The sequence below is a fragment of the Chenopodium album genome, chromosome 11 (assembly GCF_948465745.1).
Source record: "Chenopodium album chromosome 11, dcCheAlbu1.1, whole genome shotgun sequence".
Taxonomy (NCBI): Eukaryota; Viridiplantae; Streptophyta; class Magnoliopsida; order Caryophyllales; family Amaranthaceae; genus Chenopodium; species Chenopodium album.
Window position 1 is genome coordinate 49420920 of NC_137844.1, and position 22495 is coordinate 49443414.

The 22495-nt window shown below is 33.4% G+C and overlaps 2 protein-coding genes across 2 annotated transcripts; one reads left to right on the forward strand and one right to left on the reverse strand.

Moving 5' to 3' along the window:
• Positions 1 to 4750: 4750 nt before the first annotated feature.
• LOC145569043 (IRK-interacting protein-like) lies at positions 4751 to 6785 on the forward strand. The gene is made up of 2 exons (XM_081628422.1): positions 4751 to 5062; positions 5254 to 6785. Exons 1-2 carry the CDS (start codon positions 4997 to 4999, stop codon positions 6715 to 6717), a joined length of 1530 nt encoding a protein of 509 aa, XP_081484548.1. The 5' UTR covers positions 4751 to 4996; the 3' UTR covers positions 6718 to 6785.
• Positions 6786 to 12178: 5393 nt separating this feature from the next.
• Positions 12179 to 13546, reverse strand: LOC145566755 (F-box protein At4g22280-like). The gene has a single exon (XM_081626074.1). It carries the CDS (start codon positions 13544 to 13546, stop codon positions 12179 to 12181), a length of 1368 nt encoding a protein of 455 aa, XP_081482200.1.
• Between the last annotated feature and the right edge of the window lie 8949 nt (positions 13547 to 22495).

The following is a 22495-nucleotide window of genomic DNA, read 5'->3' on the forward strand; positions in this document are numbered from 1 at the left end:
GCAAACACATTTGGAAAAGGTAAGAAAAATGTACTTTTTTCAGGATAAAACCAAAAAAAAAGGCATAGAATTGAAATGATACAATTAATAAATACGAGTAGAAAAGTTATTCAATTTTCTTTTTTCTCGACATCATCTAATATCTTATTCTTACAACCAAAATTCTTTGAAGAGTTTGAACAATTATCTCCAAAGTTTGAATTATTATTAAAAAAAATAATGGTATAATGAAGTACTAGTACTTTCTAAACGATTTAATAATAAGAGTACTTCATAGAAGTATTTGTGTTGTATAATAATTGCAAAAAATACTTCTCGATTAAAAAGGCAGAAATCAGAAATGTACTCTTTGTCACATTTGAATTGTCGATTTGTGTTAAAGTATAAATAAAACTATAATACTCAGTAATACTCATTACACTCCCAAAGTTTTATATTCGTAATAAAATACTCCAGCAAAATAGATTCATTGGATATTTGTACGGAATTAATAGAACCTACAATTATTAGCAATTCTATAAAAGGAGGACAAATTAGGTAATTTATTAATTTAAAAAGAACATCAAAAACGAAGATAGTGAATCCAAGTCACGGAGTAATAAATTCATACTTTTATACTAAAATAATGGAGCCATGCATGTATGCATGCATGCATGCTTTCGCATAGAAATAAAGCCAATGACGAAATTTCTCTCTCATTAGTCAATACTTTACTTAAAGTCCATTTCTCTAGATATTTCACTTGCCTTTCTAGGAAAGATTCGCCTAATGTATATACGGAAAATGTTTGATTAATGTTGGTTATTCAAGATATTATTGAGCAACTGCTAAAACTTGATTTATTGGAAAAAGTTTTCACTTATCCAGCTTTGCGCCTTTGCATCTTACAACTCTGATGAGTTATTATTTAGAATCAAATTCCTTTAAAGACACTTTAAGGATCTGTTCACTTCAACTTAATTTCAATTCACTTTAGCTTTTAATTTCCTTCTCTCATAAAATATTCATTTCAGCTCTATTCAATTCAATTCAGTTCAGTTCAGGTTCAATCAGTTCAGTTCAGCTCACTTCAGTAAATGTGAACAAGCACTAAGGGACTACCTTATTCTCTTCTCCCACTCCCAAAAGGATTAGCACATTAAGTTCGACTAGCTAGGTTGATCAGTGAAGTTTTCGACTCATTAGAGCCTTAGCTTCTCTGCAATAAATAAATAAATAAAATGAATATACTCAATAGTATGTATTACTGTGTATGAAAAAGGCTTGTACGTATATAGAGAGTATGTATTTCCGTTGGTTAAGTTGGTTGATGTAGCTATGGGAATCTAGGACCAGCTAATAGTAAATTTCAGAGACTATTTGGATTTTTTTAGGGCAAGACTTTATTTGGATCACCAAAAGAACCTTAGGTACTGGGTATTAATATTGGACCAAATACGTATTGGCATTTGGCAATCATCTGTAAATCATTTAAGATTTTACAAAGTAATTCATTAGTTTACGCAATTTTTGGTAATGTAATAAGACTAATAACTACTACCTACTAGTAATGCGTAGTAAATTAATCACTAATATTGGATGTCATTCATGGTCTTAAATCAACATCAGTGTTTTAGCAATAATAAGCCTAATGAGTAATGGGCCAATAGAATATTATTGTTTATTCTACTTTCTAAGGTACAAGATTTGCATTGTACTGTATTTGAAAATTTTGATTAGCGAGGAAGTCTTTAATTCGGAAATATGTTACAACTTATAAATAAAAAAACCACAAAATTCATGTGTTGCTTGTTTAATGAGTAAAACTATATTGAAAAGTAAAAAATATAGAAATTAATACGGAGTAATAAGATTTGCTTGAATTTAAACTTTTTTTTTTTTTTTTTTTTTTGTTATTTTAAACTTTTTTTTAACTTGAACTTATAATTAAAAAAAATATTTAAGCTCTGTTTAGTTCAGCTTAATTTGAGTTCGGTTTAGCTCCTAATTTCCCTCTCTCATAAACTTATTTAAATTTGAACTTATAATTAAAAAAAATATTAATTGTGAGTGTCTTAATTATACATTGTTTTAATAAAATTCATCTTAAACTATACTTTTATTAACTTATTTAAAGTTGAAACAATAAGCAAATCATTCGTGTATCTATCTTGTCTTTATAAAATACGATAAGCGAAATGCTTTCACTAAATCAACTTGTTTTCACATCAAAAAAACCAATGACCTCCTTTTTTGGGAGGGAGGGATTGGAGATGCACAAATTCTAATATCCTTCTGCATAGTTGTAGGGAGTACTCTTGTTTGGTAGATGCTCTCTATAGCTTAGTTGTTTATTTGAATTATTTAGGGCTTCTTCGGTTCATCTTAGCTAATTTATACTTATTTTAGGTCTAACAAATCCAGTTAAGATTAAATATGTCCAGATTAATTCAATTTAGGAAAATTTAGTCTTGATAAGGGTTCAAATGACGACTAAAATAAGTTTCATTATGTGAATAGCTAATTTACACTTATTTCAGGTCTAATAAACGATCCCAGCCCCCTCCCCTCGAAAACCCGATCCCAGCCCCCCCTCTCGAAAACCTGATCCCAGCCCCATTCCGACCGATCTGTTCTCCTATATCCCTCATTTCGACTGATCCTTTCTCCCCCGATCTTGATTCATGCCGTTTCGTGGGTTTGAAGGAGTTCACGCCCACCAATCAGCCACAAATCGCAACCATGCCACGCGAAGGAGTACCCCAGCCACCTAAAACCACCATAAGCGAAACCCTAAAACACGTTTAGGGTGGTTTTGGGCTAGTGGTTTAGGGTTAGGGTGTCGGTTTTTGGGTGGGGGAAGGGGAGGGGTTCGATTCCGCCACAAATCATCGGCGCCGGCCGCAACTTTGGGCGCCTGCCGCCGGCGGGGGGAGGGGGGAGGGTGGCTAACGGGGAGAAGCAAGGTTTTTTAGGGTGGCTAGTTTTTTTATTTGTTTTTTTAAATTTTTTTAATTTTTTTTTGAATAAACTTAACGGAATTAGAATAAACTTTACGGAATCCTAACGGATTCCGTTAAGTGGTAGTGATTTTTAACAAACTCTGATTTAGGTGGTAGCAAAGTAAAAAAAAAAATAATAAAAAATAAAAAAAATAAAAATTTAACCGGTAGCAAATGTGAAGCGAGGTGTTTTCTCTAGTAGCAAATGTCAAAATTTCCCATTATTTATGTTATTTATATTATTAATTTATTTGAATTAGCGAATGAGTAGTTGTTTTGCACGGACCAGGCTGTGCCTGACTTGTCGTATGCCGTGCTAGCTTGGTCGTACTGGTGGGTCGTGCTTGCGGGCCAAAGTACCGTGCCGCCCGCGAGTTCGTGCCTTGCCCGTGCCGAATTTTCGAAATCGTGTTCACGGCAATGCCATGACACATTTCTCGGTTATCGTGCCGTGTCGTGCCGCTAGCGTGCTCGTGTCGTGCCATGCCATTTTCGTGCCAGGCTCGTGCCGCTCGCGGGCCAGCCTGACCCATGCCCATCTTTAAGAAGGACACCTTATATTAGGAATTGGGGATCCAACCTAGTCTCAGGGCCTGTTCACATTTATTGAATTGAGCTGAATTGAACTAAACTGAACTGATTGGAGCCGAACTGAACTGAAATGAATATTTTATAAGAGAAGGAAATTAGAATCTGAATTGAACTGAAATTAAGCTGAAGTGAGCATGCCCTCACTCTACTCTCTAGTAGGGGTGTTCAAAAATCGTCAGGACCAAAAAAATGGACCAGACCTGACCAGATCGACCTCGGACCGAACCTGACCAAATTAATCGGTCCAGTCTTTGGGTTGAGAAATTTATTTTTTCGATCTTCAGTCCGGTCCAAGATCGAATTTTATAGGGTTTTGGACCAAACCGATTTTTTACTTAAAAATATGCATAAAACCTTAAATAATGATTAAAATTATCCTTAATATGCCTAGAAAAAAAAAATTAATTTTATGAGCTTTTTATACTAATCATACATAAAAACACGTTATAAAGTTGTTTTTCCTTTATTTTTTTAGTTTTGCATAAAAAAATTAGTCTTCCATAAAAAAAAAAAAGATTTTTCTATTTAAATCATAAAATTGGTTCAAAGCGGTACGGTCCGGGTATTGGACCGATTTTTTGGTCCGGTCTGGGTTCGGTCCTAGCTTAATCGGTCCGATTTTCGGTTCTTGAAATTCTAATTTTCGGTCTTCATTCTAGTCCGGTTCGGTCTGGTCTTGGACCGATGAAAATTCCTACTCTCTTGTACCTCATGGGTCAATACTAGGGCCTGTTCTGATTAACTGAATTGAAATGAAATGAACTGAATATTTTATGAGAGAAGGAAATTAAAAACTAAATTAAAGTGAAATGAAAATAATCTGAAAATAACAGGCCCTTACTAATCTCAATACCTCCTTGATAATTTCCTACAATGATACTGAGTATGACTATATAAATTTATACAAAGTACACACTATGCAGTATTCAATAAAAATACTAGTAGTTGATAGGAAATTAGACAAACGATACGGTTTTTTATTTTAGTTCATACATGTAGGTAGCAAGGGATTATTAATAGTGACAATGATCCAATAAATATGTAAATCCTGTGAGCACTGCAGCAGTACTAAAAAGCGAAAACAGCGCCATGTATAATTGCACAACCTCTCGTGCAACTATCCACAATATAAACCACACTCATAATTGATAATTCATACAGTAAAAACAAACCTTGTTTTGAATTTTTATCTCCACCATCATTACTTCCTGACATTAACTTTTACAGTAGTGCTTCCTCTTCTCCCTTCACAACACCAATTTATTTTCATTTTTCTTAATTTTTTTTTTTTTTTTGGACCATCCTTTCTTCCAAACCGTACTTAAACTTACGAAGAGAGAGAAAAAAAATACATAAAAACAAATCTACCGTTCATCTAGTCGTCATTTGGAAATACTACTCTGTACAAACTACAACAAACAATTATGGCTCCTCCTTCTTCTTCCTCTGTCAGCCCTTCTCTTCCCTCTCGCTCACACCTCTTCACTCCTGTAATTTTCCCATCTCCTTTTCTTTCATTTTGTTGGTTTCAATTAATTAAATTTTATTACGAACACTCGAGATAAATTCTTGGTTCATGCACCCGACCCCATTGAATACGATAACCCCTTTACATTGTTGTTATCATTATCATTTTTGAATTCAATTCTAATTTTTTAAATTCTTTTTTTCGGATTTGCAGATACAAGAAGGAAATGAGAGTGAAGAAACAGAAGAACGACACCGTTTTGGATCAGTTACAACACCGAGTAATAACAGTACAGTCGCCACCTCATCAGCCGGTACGGACACCGTATACCACCACAAACCGACCCCACTTCATAAACCCGGAAAAAAACCCGCCGGAAAAAACCGTAAGTCATCGGGAAATTCAAACTCCGTCACTTATTCCGACCGTGCTGTCTCCTGTAACAACTGCCGTCCGACAACCCGCGAGAAAACCTCCGTTGTTGTCGTCCCTGTCGACAACCACCTTAACAAACACTCTCTCTCCTCATCCTCTGCAACGCCGAGTCCTAACGGGCTGTTCAAATCTCTCATCGCCGGAATCTCTCGCCGGAGTCCGAAACCGTCACCGTCGCCGGCGCCGGAATCTTCGTCGGCGGCGGAAAGGGAGGAGCACTGGAGGATTGCGGTTGCGGAACTTTCTCATAAACTTGTACAAGCTACTAGAAGACGAGATGAAGCGATTCTAGAAGCTTCGAAACTCAAATATTCCATGGCTGAACTTGAGAAGAAGCTTAATCGGTTAGAAATCTACTGTCATAACCTTAAATCTGGGCTTGAGATTTGTAACCAAACCCAATCCCAGGCCCATGTCCAGGCCCAAAGCCCGGCCCGGTTCTCAAGCCCAAGCCCGGGTGGTTCTTGGAACTTCCCTAGCAATCATAACAACCATGATCTCATCATCAAGAATTTCCTCGTTGCGGTATCCGATGCACGATCTTCGATCCGTTTTCTCAGCAAATCGCTCTCTTCTCAGCTGAAATTAATGGGGGTTAAGGTGTTCGAGAGGTTAAGTACAATCTTACGATCCTACGATTTCAAGCTGTCGTCGTCATCTTCAAACAGCAATCAGTATAAGAGTCTCCAGTTTTACCTGGAGGCTCTACTGAGTGCTTCTTTCTACGAGGATTTCGAGTGTTCAGGGTTCGGAAAGAGCTCCACGGATCGAATCCTGAACCCGATTGATCGGTGTGAGGCTAACTACTCGGCGTACAATGGGTTGAAGGAGTTAGCATGGGAAGAGGTTTTGAATAAAGGGACTAAACATTTTAGTGAGGAGTTTAGTAGATTTTGTGATAGGAAAATGAGTGAGATTGTTAGTATGTTGGGATGGAATAGGGCTTGGCCGGAACCGCTTTTGCAAGCGTTTTTCGGGGCGTCTAAGAGTGTTTGGTTGGTCCATTTGTTGGCGAATTCGGTTCACCCGACGTTAACGATATTCCGGGTTGAAAAGGGGGCTCGATTCGACCCAGTTTATATGGATGACATGGGTGGTGATAAGGCTAAGAAGTTGATACCTACAATGGTTAGGATAATGGTTGCACCAGGGTTCTATGTTAATGATAATGTGGTCAAGTGCAAGGTGATTAGCAGGTATTATAATAGTAATTATAGTGTTTTTAATGGTAATGGTATGTGATTAGTTTATTATCTATGTATGGATTACCAAAAAAAATATTGAAATAATTAAAAAGGTAGTGTAATAAAGTTTGGTTTTGTTGGTACCTTAGTATTTTTTTTTTGGTTTAGGTAAAAGGGTATATTCTAATTGACTAAAGGTTTTGAAATAAAAAAGGGAGTCAAAATGGATGATCCAATATTTTGCTGTTTAGCTTTTGGGTTTTAGTGGGGAGTCAAAGTAAGAATTTGGACTCATTTTGTTGGGATTTTATAAAAATCTTTTGTGATGAAAATGAATATGAATTGTCCTTTTCAATATTTCACCCTTTTCTATGGTTATGAAATTGAAGATGACTGTTCATACTTGTATAATTTTGAAGATCCTTTTGAAAGAATAATTAGTTTCACCACATTGGTTATCTTATCTATAGTATTTTTAAAGTTCTTGTGTCATTTTGTTAGAATATGGAACAATTTATCAGAATGAATTGCCACTTACAAATAAATAAGTTGTTAAAAAATAAAGTTTGGACCTTTTCCACTAGATATTATACCCTTCTCCACTACAAAAGCTTTAAGTTTGAAATTAAAATACTTTGTTTAATTGTATTTTGAAATTTTAAAATTGTTTTGAGTTGTTTCTATTTTTTGTTATATATTAATAAAACTATATTGTGTCGTGAGATGCAATGCCTTGATGTTGTTCTTTCTTGAGGTGTAGCCTCGAATTTAAGGCACACCTACTTCACCGTTTCGAAATAGAAAGTTGTTATGAAGAGGGCACTAGAGCAATTGAAATCAAACAAAAGATGATATTATTACACTGAAGGCACCCAACTATTTTTGTTGGTTGGCATTAATTGGGATCTTCCTCCGTTGCTCCTCCTACTTTGATCAACATCATCTCAATTAGGTAAATGCCCTTATTAGAATCTACAAAGTATTAAATAACATACACCAAAAGTAAAATCAATTGGTGTCTAAGTAAATCGAACCTTATTAATAACGTATACCATATAGTAATTATTTATCTCTCAATTACTCCAACTTGTTAGATAAAAGTAGTAGTTGTAATCGCTAATAGCTTAGTAGATATAAGATATAAGGTTAGCTGTAAGATGTCAACTAAAAATCTTTTGTTAAATTCGTTGTTTGGAGTTCCATCGACACAATTAGCAGGTAATTTGGTATAATAGCTTGTAAATATAAGATAATTCAAAGAAAATTTTAGTTGCCTTTTGGCAAACACTACTCTAAAAGTCCTTTTTTTTTTTTTTAAATTTTATTTTAATGCATCAATATAACCAATATATTGCCAAAACACTAAAGGTTATATTACTCCAAAAATTAATATTAAATAAGCCCTAATAGAGATTACATCCACTCTTTTCTTACCGAATGCATCTTGTCACATATTCCCTGTATCTATATGCATTTGTTATTATAGGACAAAAGTGGAAAGCGCATTTAGGATGGTACTTTTTATTGTTTCAGTGGTACATTTTTTGTACTATTATACATAGAGGTGTCAATTCGGATAACATGATGGAGTTAGGGTCGGGTCTATTCGGGTCGGATCTGTTCAGATCAAAATTATTCTTTTAACTCGGGTCGGGTCAAAATTCGGGTCATGGTCTATCGAGTCCGGGTCAGATCAACTCCAGATCGGTTCATATTTGGTTCGGATAAATTCGGATCAGGTTCAAAACGGGTTTAACCGGGTTAATTTCGTGTCGGATGAATTTGGGTCCGGTTGATTTCAGTTCGGGTGATTTCGATTCGGTCAAGTTCGATTTGATTAAGATAAGGTTGATCCTTTGATCATTAATTGGTCAATTTCGAGTCAATTCCTTTTTGTGTTTGGTTGGATTTTATTCGAGTTGACCCAATTCATATCCAAATAAGGTTATTTTTAAACTAGAGCTATTATTGAGTTTTTACCCTATTATTGGGTCAATATCAACTCATTCATGTATCATTTTTTTATTGAGTTGAAAGAAGAAGTTTTAATGTTCAAGTATTACATACGGAGTATTATTTGTAACAAATTTTAAATGAGACGAATATAAATCTTAGAAAGTAATTTTATATAATTGGTATGTACATGAAGTATACTTGTTACTCCGGATTATTTCTTTGTATTAAAAAAAGTTAACTTATTAATAATTAGTAAATATAGTAGTATAAGAACTTGAATAAAAAGGTCAATAATTAATTATGGTCGGGTTAAATTCGGATCGGGTAAAAATTAAATCGAGTTAAAATTGAGTCGGGTTAATATCAGTTTGGGTCAAAACAAATCGGATTAAATCGGTTATTTGGCCGGTCAATTTCGGATCGGGTTGAGCTCGAGTCGGGTCAAATCGGTTCAGTTTGAGTTCAGGTCGGGTCAGATCGGATTAGGGTTGAATTTAGGTCGGATCATATCAGTTCCAGGTTAAGTTCAGATCAGGTCAAGTTCGGAGTCGGGAGGAGTTCAATACGGTTACAGATTAGGTTTGGGTCTTGAATTTCTCGGATCAAATCAGATCGGTTACAGTTCAAAACGGATAGTTTTTTTCGGGTCGGTTCGGTTTTGACACCTTTAATTATACATGTATATTATACTATTTATGTCTTAGTAGTACACTAGTACTATTATATCTCACGCTAGTATAATATTTTGATGTACCATTTACATACTTATTTGTACTATTAACATAATATTTATACCACTACAACATTTAATAGTACTATTTATCTATTAAATTGTATTTTATACTCCCACTACAACTTCAACTTTATTACTAGATTATCTTCCTATATGCAATGTTTGCATATAGAAGCTATGCGCTAGACCTTAACTTTTCTTACCTATCATAAAACATCAAACGTTACTTGTATATGACAATATTAAAGTTCCATCATAATTTGAATACAATGTTAAGGAAATAATATATATCGTAGAATTAAAAGTCAAATTTTCTTATATTAAGACAACAAAAATCAATAATCAATAACTTAATACTAAAACAGACATCGGGAGTAACACGTGTTACATCCTGGTGCTATTTTTTCCCTCCAAAACTCCCCTTCCCTTTTTAACCTTTTTTTTTGTTAATATTTTATTCTATAATAATATCATTTCAAATCTTTTATATTATTTTTATGACAATTATATATTTCTTTTTATATTTGGTGTTCATAATTATTCTATATATATACATTTACCTAAATAATTATTTCAACTTCTTTAAAAAAAAAAAAAAAAAATCTCAACTCCTTTTTAACTATATTTTAAATGGAGTGTTATTATATTTTGCCAAAAAAGTTATAATAAATGGATTCATATACTAGATGTTAAAGAAATTACTTTAAAACATTACTTAAATTTCATTTTTTTTTCAAATACTTCTAGCTAATATTTTATTTCAATTTCAATTCAATATAACTATATATTCAAGTTAATTACAATATTATTTATGAAATTTTACTACTATACGTACATATTATCACAAATTGATATATTGCTATAAAATAAATGTTGTGTTTAACAAATGATTTTTTAGATTAAAGGCGATATATTATTTGTAATTTTGTGTATGTTTGCACTTTTGCTAATAATAATTTTAATGGAAATTTTAGTTTGTTGTTCGATTGATTTTTGATGTTTATTTATAAATGCATTTAGAAATAAATATTCACTAATATAGCCATTAGACCTGATCAAGCCTTGCTTGAAAAATTCTCGAGTTCGGACAGACAAAAAAATCCATTTTTTTTAGATATTTGTTGCTTTGCCTATTTATATATATATTATGACATTATAATTTCTATATATTTGATTTGTATGTTTTATCAAATTTTATTTGTTGGATATTATTAATTTTCTTAAAAAAATCAGATTTACTGTGCATGACACGGGTCTTAAGCTAGTAATAAATAATATGGAGTGTAGACTTCAATCTAAGGTCTCAAACATCAAACGACCTGTGATAGTCACCAAGGAAGTCATCGATTTGCCCCTTGGCAGAAGTAAACCAATATAAACGATTATCAATAATATAAACCCATCATGCTATCGCATTATTTTGTTGGATAGTACAAGATGACGAGAAGTCGATATTGCCATATCGTTGGGAAGCCTCCTTCGCAGTAAACCGTTAGTAAACAATATCAGAGACACGTAACATTGATAAAGATTGGTAATATCAGAAATTATAATTAATGGGTCCATTCACATAAAATTAGCTGGCTTATCAGTTATCATACCATTCATACATACTAGGTCAACAGATTTGTCATTTGCATAAGTTAGAAAGAAAACAACAATTTTTACTTAAAATAGTGAAACTACATTATGATAATGTAATACCATAAACAAATGGACTCACGTGTATACTTTACGGTTGTATAAAGCCCAGTTTCTTTTAGTAGTGGGGCAAAATCATGTCCAATTTATTAGAATGGTCCATTAACTTTCCTTATCCTCCGGACCTCCCCTCTTCTTAAGTGTATGATCTGCAAATATTAGACCAAAATTGTGAGGGTTAAGGTTTGGTTTCTTCAGCTGCTAATTGAAGGCACAAGTTTTGGCATAATGCCCAAAGCAAGCACAATTCTTGCATCGATTCTTCCTCTTTTTGTTTCTTTCCCTCAGAAGTCCCCTCTCTCTTTTCAAGCTTTCTTTTCTTTGGTTGGGTTTTCCTGGTTGCACTTTAAAGGCTGGTGGCATAAGCTCTCTAATTTATTTTAGTTCCTTTTATTTGACATCATATATGACATATTAATTTTTAATTATCTATGACATCCATGTTTATAGATTAGTAATTATATGATATGATGTTAATAATAGTTTTGAGCCTACATAATGCATCGGGTTATTATTAAATATTAGGATAAGCTTTTTGACTACTTGTTAAATTTCAACACATATCATTGATAATATAATCACTTTTGATGTAATATATTTTGACATAAAAGAGAATATCGTTAATTAAAATAGGAACAATATTCGTGTTTGGTTAAAAGTAGTAGAGACGAGGGTATGTAGAAAATTAAAGAGGATAATTTATCCAAACAAGAGAAGGTGGATCCCTCAACTTCTTTCAATCCACCCCTTTCTCTCCAAAATTTAACATTAGAAGACACCATAAGTATATAGGTTAAGAAGATACATACAAGATGTTGATTGTTTCATATACGAAATTGGTAGAAATAATGTTCGTTGTGTGTGAGTCTATAACTATTAAAGTTCGAGAACTAAGCAGTAATCAAGAAAAACAAATCATTGAGAGCTAGCTTGAAAAAGATTGTTGCTATGATTGCCTTTATTTATAAGTAGAAGCTAAGATGAACAATGAGCAAGATTTAGTTCATTAGTTGGTTAATTGCCCTTTTTCCCAAACATAAGACCAGTAGTAAAACACAACAAAAATAGGCATATATATAGTACTTTATACCTCACTTCGACGATAGAATACAAGTATGTAGTCCCTAGATCATGTTGATGCCAAAACAACTTCAATATGACAGGACTTGGAACATCCAGGGAGCTCGCACAAATACTCATATAGATCTGACTCGACTTGTCGAAGAGCCTCAAAATTACTTGTACAAGTAGGAACCTTAACAAGAAGTTTTTCCAAAGAATTAGTGTATCTCAACAAGTACATTACCAACTCCATCGTCTCATAATCTTCGACTTCCTTAAAGCCAATTTCCATCCTCTTTATATATTGTAACGAACTTGGAGGAACAAAATACATAGGAATACCATTAAACTCTTCCTCCTCTTCGCCGTTAAACTCCTCTTCCTCAAACCTCGTATTCATCTCAATGGTTAGAAACTCTATTTTTGGTGTGCAATTTAGCAGACATAGCAATGCTTTCCAACAATAATGATTTGTTTCTAAAAATATGAGAGATGAAAGGTTACGTAACATGGGCAATTGATCATCATCATCCAGAGCACTATTAACAGCGTCAATCACATTAGAACATAGCTTAAGCGTCCTAACATTACGAATTGCTCGAAAGAGGGGTAAGTTAACTTGATCCCTCCAACAACCTAACTCGGCTTCAATTAACCCACTTAGTTCATTGACAAACCTAAACTTCAAATCGGTCACATCACTAGCACCAAAGAATTTCAAATTAGGAGCATCAACATCGACGAGGATCCTCTTGTTATAATCACCTCCCGAGATCCAGGCAAGAATGTAAAGTGACTCTAGATTTGGAGACGATATCACAATTGGTAACTTATCATCTCCGTAGCAGTAGATCAGACTCGCGGTCAAAAATAACTCTTTAAGACGGGGACAAGACTTAAACAGGTTACCAAAAACACATCTGTTAGCATCAGTGTGTAAACGCAAATGAAGTTTCTGTAAATTAGGGAGATTAATCTCTTCACGCAAAGAAACGACAACGTTTATAGTCAAAAAAAGATTCACCAACGATTGACATTGAAAGAGTTGAGGTGGTAACGTTGATGTAAGATGCTGAAAATTATCTAAGTATTTGACGTCGATTTCGTGCACTTTTCGACTGCAAAGAAAACGAACCCATGTACCAATAGAAGACCCTAACGTAGTAAGGTAAGATCCATTTTCATAGGGATGTCTAGGGTAGAGGTGGAGTGAGAAGGTTTTGATTTCAGGGGATTTGAGTTGTGGTAATAGATCATTAATGATTGAAGATGCATCATCAATATTAAATGATGCATCGACACGAAAAGCGCTGATGAAGGTCCAGAGGTTGCACCATCGTTGGGATAATACACCGGTTTTGACAGCGGATTTGATGGGAAGGAGTGAGAGAATTTCAGTGAGGATTGCGTCTGGAAGTGAGCTCAATTGATCCATTGCTTGCAAATTTGATTTTGTTCTTAGGGTTTTGTGGGGTTGTTGGGTGATTGGATTATGAATCTATCACTACTATAGTCTACACTCTACAGGTATCAGTATATTTATCCTAAGAGCATCCTTATCCTTATTCATGTACAAAAAAAAATTATTCAGGTTACTATTCATAATAAAAAAAAAAATACTCTCTCTCATATACATCAAACAAATAAATAATTTCTAACATTCTTCTCTTAACAATGAACCAAAAAAAGAAATAGTTCATGTCACTATTCACCTACCCCACCTTAACTAAAAATTAAAATACAGACATAATTTACAATAAAGTATTAATCAGCAAAAATAATTTACAATAAATTATTAATCAGCAAAAGTAAATTTTGTCAGACAAACAATTTTCACAAACAGTTTGGAAAACCAAACCATTCACAATTGTTCATGGAACTATTCATCTTTTCCTCAATTTTTTAACATTATTTTATTCAAATAGTAACACAAATAATTTTAATTGTTCATTGTTAAGGATGCTCTAAGGTTAGGTTCATTTCATATGAAATAATTTGTTTTTGGTTTGAATTTTGAAAGGTGTAACTGACCTTTGACTATTTTTTTTCATATTATATTTTAAATATCTAATTTTTATACGTAGTATATACAAAATTAAATATACATGAAAATAGTCTCAATATATATATATATATATATATATATATATATATATATATATATATATATATGAAAATAAGCAAATGGAAATTTAATTGGAATACTGATCAATTGTTTAGTAGACATAGCACAAAAGTTTCATAAAATTATCTACAAAGACCAAAGTACGAAATTTACATACTTCTATAATATACAATGTAAATTTTTCTAAGTTTTGTAATGAACTATAACCATTATTAGTTTTGTAACAGTTTTTAGGAAAATTTGAAAAATACCACCATGTATAGTAGTCAATTTTGACATTACCAACTCATGATGAATATGAGAGAGTTAGGTTTTGCACATTTGAGAGGTTTTCTCTCCACTTTGACATAATTCACAAATTTTGAACAAAACCATGTAAACCTTTTTTTTTTTGTGAACAAAAGAGAAGGATTCAAAACTCTGATTTGATCTCCACTACTTTGACTTTGACATAATTCACCATAGGGGGTCTGCCACCCTTACCCATTGCAAGGGCTTCAATCATAGGGGCATTCTTGCAAGTAGTTTTGTTATTCCCTAATTGCCTGCAGTTGCCACATTGCTTCCATTTCTGGTCAGGTTGTTGCTGCTCCTCCTCTCCCTTCTCCTTCTTCCTCTTTTTAGACTTAGGTCTTCCTGGTAAAACTCTAACTAGAGGTGGTTTTGGCTTCCTCCAACCTAACTTATCCTAGTGCTTTGACCTTGACATGGGGTGTATAGGATGCCCATATTCCTTCATTTATGTCTCCTTGCTGTATGCCTCATCCACTTACAAATTGGGATCTTCCCTCTTATCCAGAAGACATGCATATGCATGCACACAGGGTATAACAGTCAGCTCCTAATGGAAACATGTGCAGGTTTTGCTTTCTAGGTCCACTAGTACCCTATCTCCTCCAAACTCCACCTCATACTTACCATCCTTTGAAGTTTGGACAATGCAAAACCTTGACACATACTCTATACCCTATAAGGTCTTCTTGATGTATGGCATGTTCCTGTCAGTCACTTTCTTTGCAGTTTTCCATTTGTCATTGCATCTCCTCATCATGTATCTCCTAAGCCACTTCATTTGTGTGAGAATTGGCTTATCTCTTGCTTCCCTTATGACGGAGTTGAAAGTTTCACACATGTTGTTTAATAACATGTTTGATTTGCATTGAGTTGAAAAAGCATGCCTACACTAGTGCTTTGTTAGAATACTTGCAAGATATTCAAAGACATCTTCATTCAGACTCTTTATACTCTCCATTGCAATATCATGATCAACCTAGCAGTAGAAAAACATCATAGTTAGTGAATTTTAACATTCAGTAAAATGTACACAAAATTATGCTATGGATTAATTACCTGAGTTGTTGCCCTTGTAGCTTGCCAGAATAGTTTTTTAAACAAGCTACCCTTGAACTGAAGCTTGAAGTTTGCCCAAATGTGTCTAACACAATATCTGATCTCAACTTTTGGGATAACTTTGTTGAATGCCTCAAGCAACCCCTGCCAAAGTGAAAAAAAAGACCATGTTATTATTGTTGACTTGTGCATAAAATAGATTAAGAGTGAAGATTGTGTTCTAAGTCTTTACCTTTTGTCTATCTGGCATAAATGTCCAGCCTTCTCCTTCATCACCAGCCAACTCTTTCATGAGCTCTTCCAAGAACCAAATCCAAGTCTCTGTGGTCTCCACCTCTACAGTAGCTTAGGTAAATGGGAAAATGTTGTTCTTCCCATCTTTCCCTACAGCAACTAAGATCTGCTTTGGGTATGCACCCTTCAAATGGCAGCCATCTACTCCTATAAAGGGCCTACACCCTTTAGTAAACCTATCTAACCCATTGAGGCCTACAAACATTCTCAGAAAAAGTGGTGGCTCAGGCCCATTGTATATTCGCATCAACAACAACCCCAACTCTTGTTTCTAGATTGTACTTCATTAAGGCCTTCCCATACTCAGATACTTTCTCATACTCCTCTTTTGCAGACCCATATATAAGATAGTCAACCATGCCTTGAAGTAAGTAATCCTAACTCCAGCATCTAATAAAACCCTATGCATAAGCGCTTTGATTTTCCAAACCCTTCACTCTTCTAAATACTTTTCAGCTAAGTACTTTGAACTTAACTTGTTGTTCATGTTTTTTCTCACACAAGTATGATCTAAAAAAGACACTGATTTTCACACACCCACACACACACACACTGGTTTCCCAGCAGTCTTAGGATTCCAAGGACACCCACATTTGTACTTGCAATACACAGTAATTCTAGATTTGTCATTATGCAAGTAGTAGTAGTGTAGGGAATATTTCAAACACCCAACTCCTGAGCCCCACTGTGATCATACACTTAAGCATGGTGGCGTCCAAAGGAAATGAAGCTAGAGTAAAAGAGTCGCCAACAAGTTTTAGGAACTTGTAGACCATTCACGATCATAGAGATCGCAAACTCCATAGTGGTCCTGAACCATGACTAGATATTCAGGGGTGAAGGTACAAATCCAACCTAAAAGAGATTAAACCTGCCCTAGATAAGCCTCTACTTTGTTCTTCTCATATTCATGTGTGCTTTTCAATAATTAACATACAATCAATATATTAATCCTAAACCTGTTTAATCTATGTTGGTTGAATATTAATGCACAAACAAATCTATTATTGGCGATCACTTGAATTAAAAAACATATTAGCCTAATTCAAATTATTAATTATGTTATTAAGGGTGATTTCAAGTACAAATTCCCTTTAAACCTACAAGAGAGGCCGTGATCAAGCAATAACAATAATATCAAGCAACATATCGATATTGACACAACAAATCATCATCATCATCATCATCAAAATAATATTGTCATCAAAGCATAATAAAATTAACAAGATCCTAGGCATGATACTAACATGATTAATAACAAATCCTAGCATGTCACTAAAAAATAAAGATAAAATCTTTATCCCTAACATGATACTAGAAAGCAATAAAGGCATCCTAACATGATAATAAGAATTAGTAAAATAATCTAAGCATGATATCTAAAGAAATAGAATAATTGAATTACTCACTTTGATGCCTCGTATATCTTTCTATCAAAACAATACACACGTTAGTAACTTCAATGAAAATATTAAATCAAATAATAATAATAATTAAAATTAGATTTGGGACCAAACCCTCAGAACTATTAACCTTTCAGGTCTAGGTCTAAGGCAACTTCGAGCTTGGCTAGGTGTATCTAAGCCTCATGATGGACGTATGGTGTATTTTGAAAAGGCCAGACTTAGAAATCAAGAGAAATAATAGAATAAGCTTTAGCTTAGAGAGAGGAAAGAGAATAGATGACTGTTGATGATTGAAAACGGAGAAAATCGTCCTTATTTATAGAGAAAAATGACCGAAAACGATTAGAAAAGAGTCAGAATTCGAATCAGATTAAAACTGACTCCATCGCGACGCGACAGGACTATCGTGATGCGATAGCTCCATCGCATGGCGATAAGGTCATCGCGGCGCGATGGTCGCTGCATGATAAGATTTTTGTACGGAGTCCTTCTCCTAATAAAATTAGGTTATTTGGAGTCCGTACTTATCTTTAGTTAGACCGGATTTAATCTTTTTAAAACACTTGTTTTATTCCAATTAAAATTCTTTATTTTTTTAAAATCAAATATAATTATAATTAATAATACTAATTCCATTAGAACTTAAAATAACCTTCTAGAGGATTCTAGAAGACTAGGATAAATCCTAATGACTTTAGGAATACAATTAAAATTAATAGACCCTTCACATGATCATGGGGTCGCCCATAAAACTCATTTAGGACCCAGGTTAAAATTTGGGCCATAACTTTCTCGTTATAACTCGGAATTGAGCTTATAATATATCATTGGGAAAGCTCTTTTCAAGCCCAATCCAACTACACAACTATTGGACCCATATCATGGACCAAACTAAACTGGATTGGACGTTTTTCATAAACAGGATACGAAGTGAATGATTTTTAAAAATAGAAATGAATTATTTTTATTAAAACATTTTAGAAAATAGAAGAAATCACAAGACTCTTCAACATTTCACCTCGCTTGATATTCAATGACGTGAAAAGTACTCATCACTGGGTTTGATTTTTGGGGAGACACAATCAGGTGTCTACAAGTAGCCATACATGTTTTCTAATGCATGCTTTCTCAAAGTTTACCTTAACACTTTACTGGAAGTGAATCTCAACCCTAGCTTCAATTGAATAGGCTTGTTGAAGTCAGTCCATTAAAGTAGCTATGAACTTCATCATCTGATTCAGACCCATTGTAATACCCCGTATTTTCATACGTATTTTTCTAATTAATTAATTAGGAATTATTTTATAAAAAGGGTATTTTAGTAAATTTATTATTTGGAGCCAAAATGATATTTGATTATTGGCGCCAAAAGTATTTTGAAATTTAATTATTATTTTGGATAAGATTTATTATCCATTTATTTTATTTTAAAAACCGGATTATTTATAGTTTCGGATATTTTAATTAAAGCAAAAATTATATTTTATTAATTAATTAAGAAGTCAGAAAGTTTCCATTTATTTAGCTAAGAACTTCAGATTTTCTATGTATAGAAAATCTGATTTTCTTATTTATTTATTGGTGAATAATTGGTATTTAATTAATTAATTATTTAATCTATTATTCTATATTATTTACATAATTATTTTTATTCCTTAAAACCGAGCAAAAATCTTCCTAAATATTATTAAGGAGGTCCGAAAATCTGAGCTATGGGAAGCTCAAGATTTTCGGCCCTCTTGTATGATTTTAGGGGAAATTATTTTGGTAAATTGTATTTTTAATTATCTCCCAAAAATCTTTTATTTTCCTTAATTCCATTTTTCCAACTTCTTAATATTTGATCATCATATTTTCCTACCTTTTATTTCTCTTGATTATTCCCCAAGCAATCTTCCTTGCCATATTATTTTCATGACTACATACCTTCCATATTTTTATTATTCTCAATCTCCTTAATATCAAAACTTTCCATAATTACTTATTCACTTCTCCAAGTATTTCCATAACTTTTCTTGTCATAATTCTTCCTACATTTTCCTACCATAATTCATGCCCATACTAGCTAATAAATACCCCTTTATTTCATGACCAAACACTCACACAAATTCTCTTAATTCTCTCTCATTTTCTTCTCTTCTTTTCTTTTCTTTTTCTCCTCCTTTTGTGCGCCACCACCACCGGCCACCTTGACCACCCACGGCTGCCACCAGCAGTCGCCGCCAGCAGCCACCGTCGGCCACCCTTGCCTCCACCTCTCCTCCTCTTTTTCCTTTGGTTTTCTGTCTTTTCTTCTTCTCTTTTCTTATTTAATTAATTATAATTATTATGGGGGATTTATAAAAATTATTATAATTAGTTTTAATTAAATAAAATCAGATTTTTAATGATGTTTATGAGAAAATAATTTAAAAGGTTCATGTACGTTTAGTTGGGGGTTTTTAATTTAATTATTGTGACTATTTGTTAACCTTATATTAATTAAGGTTAAATTTAATTGTAGGGTGTGTTCAATCAAGGTTCTTGAGTTCTTTTGTGTGGTTTGCTAAGCAAGGATCGAGGTACGTTTAGGTGGCTAGAAACCTTCAAAAGTGATTGGTTTGAATAGCATGTTTTATATGATTTTATTGGTGATTGAATTAAATTGACTTGAATTATGATTTATGAAATAAAGTATGTTTTTAATGTGTGTTTTAATAAATTGATCTTGATATTATGATTTTATTGAATTAGGGTTTATGAAATAAAAAGTATGGTTAAAGGATTGTTTTTAATAAATAAATTAAAGGTTGATTTTATATCATGTCTTGATTAATTAAATTATTAATCATGTTTTAAAGGTTTGATTTTGAAAGCATGTGGAATTTAATAAAAAGGAGGTTGAATTATATTGGAATTGTTAAAAAGGATTTATTACAGCTTTATAAGCATTTTAGTAATCCCACTATGCAGATTTGGTTTATTTGATAAGACTTTGGACTTTGTATGACCGAGTCTTTCCTCAAGAATAGCCTTGTAATATAAGGAGACTAGCTTGGGGGGTGTGCACACTTGGGTGAAGAATTTGGATATTTAATGGAATTGATTTTAAACGAATTGGTTTTATTAATTAATATTGAATTATTGGAATGGTTGAAATATTGGAATTTGGTTTTGAATCATGAATTGGAATCATTGGTTAATCATTGGAATTGGTTTTAAAAGCATGTTTACTACTAAATTGAATTTAATTAACTTGCAATTATCGTACTTAGCATATTTTGCTAATTCGTATTTCCTATTTGTTTTGGTTCGCCCTATTTACCGTAATAGTAAACAGTGTTGACTTATTTCAGGTGAAGTCAATATGTGAACATTTGGAGTCCCGGGAATGTCTTAATCTAGATTAGGAATGTCGTTTCTTGTTTTTATTTATGAGTACTCATGACAATGATTATTATTATGGTTTATTAATAAAAGAGTATTGAAGTTTTCACTGCAAAGTATTGGTTTTATTTAGTAAGTTTGGTAGCCTTGCGTAATCACGTGGCGGTAATACGCCTAAGTCTATCTCTACGGTATAATTGTACGTATTTTTCTAGTAATACCGTAGAGGGAGATTTGGGGGTGTTACACCCATTCAGGCTCCTCAATTCATCTAAATCTGATCGGGTTCTTCTTCTACCTTGACATCCCCCTTTGCTACAAATTAAGTACCCTTTGCTCCACCCTTGTCCTGTGATTTCTCCCCTTCATTCAAATTGTCCTAAACCTCACTTAAAATCCCAATACTACCATGCTTTTGCCAAAACTCCTCTTACTCATCTTCTTATTGACACTCTTCCTCGCCAATCTCCCAGTCTAGATTTATTCTATCACCATCAGAACTAGAGGATCCACTATCTTGAACGTCTTTTGCAAACAATATCTTCTTAGCCTTAGGCTTACTGGATTTCTTGTTTTGCTTGCTCACTTTCTTGCTACCTTTCTTCCCTTTCCTTTTTGTTGCAACATGCTTCACTCTAGGAGTAGATCTAGGAGTAACTATTTTCTACTGCTTTTTTCAAACCCTTATAAAACTCATCTTCAGTCACAAAAAATACTACTTCTGAGCTAGTTTCCCCAACACTACCCCTAGGTTTTCTTACAGGCTTTAACTTCTGAACCCTAGTTTTTTTTAGACTAGGCTTGTGACTTGAGAATAAGTTGGGCCTGGAAGATTGGGATGAGGTTCATTTATGGTTATGCCAGCCAACTTTGTTCTGTATGACACCCTTTGCAAATTGCCTACATCTTGTGTTTGTTCCAAAACAGGCTCAATTGTAACATACATATCCAATATTCCCATCTTATCTATTGTCTCAATAAACCTGTCAATGTCCAAGTCATCCTTGAATTCCGTCTTGCCTGTCCCAAGTGTTCTGCCCTTCAGCTTATATCACACCTTAAACCTCTTAGGCACATTCATTTCACCCATCCTAAAACCCTCAGCTTCAGCATGCCTACACTCTCATGGTTTTCACACTCACTTGTGTTTTTAAATACAACCAACCACCTTTATATTGAACAACCTTCCTACCCTTATGTACCTTTGTCACAAACCCACCTCCTACTTTAATATACTCCCTCCGTTCCTTTTGGCCAAATTTTAGTCCAAAAGTTCACCTCATTTGCCTTTTCCAACAACCATTAATATTAATTTTTTACTAAAAATAATTCCCTCTACTTTGCAACAATATTTATGCAAATTTAGGTTCCCTATGTAAATTTTGCATTTTCATATACTTTTATTATACTCTCTCTACTTTTTTTTTGCATACCCCATATTAATTTTAAAAATTGGGATTGGTCGGGTTAATGAATCGGGCTCACTTTGATCAGCTAATTATTTATATTGAATTATTTTTTTTTGGAGCTGACATTAAAATTTACAAGAAATTTACAAGCTCAACTCTGAAATTTATTTTTAATGAAATTTTAATATACAGGTAATTGCTTATTTTTTGGAGCATTTATATGTTTAAATTAATAGTGGAATTGAATAAAAATCATATAGTGTAGTTTCTTTAGAAATCTAATCAGATTGATAGTAATCCACAATTTATATTGTAATTTTAATTCATCTATGTTTTTGTATTCAAATTTAGAAGTATTTTGTGCAATTGGAACTTAACTTAAAATTTTGATTAAATTTGTAAAAATAATTTGGATTGTAAAATTTCTTTGGTTT

Bases quoted from the DNA above. Each gene is read 5' to 3' on its own strand.
- LOC145566755 (XM_081626074.1), bottom strand. From the start codon at position 13,546: ATGGATCAATTGAGCTCACTTCCAGACGCAATCCTCACTGAAATTCTC.
- LOC145569043 (XM_081628422.1), top strand. From the start codon at position 4,997: ATGGCTCCTCCTTCTTCTTCCTCTGTCAGCCCTTCTCTTCCCTCTCGC. The intron at 5,063-5,253 runs GTAATTTTCCCA...TCGGATTTGCAG, and splicing joins GCTCACACCTCTTCACTCCT to ATACAAGAAGGAAATGAGAG.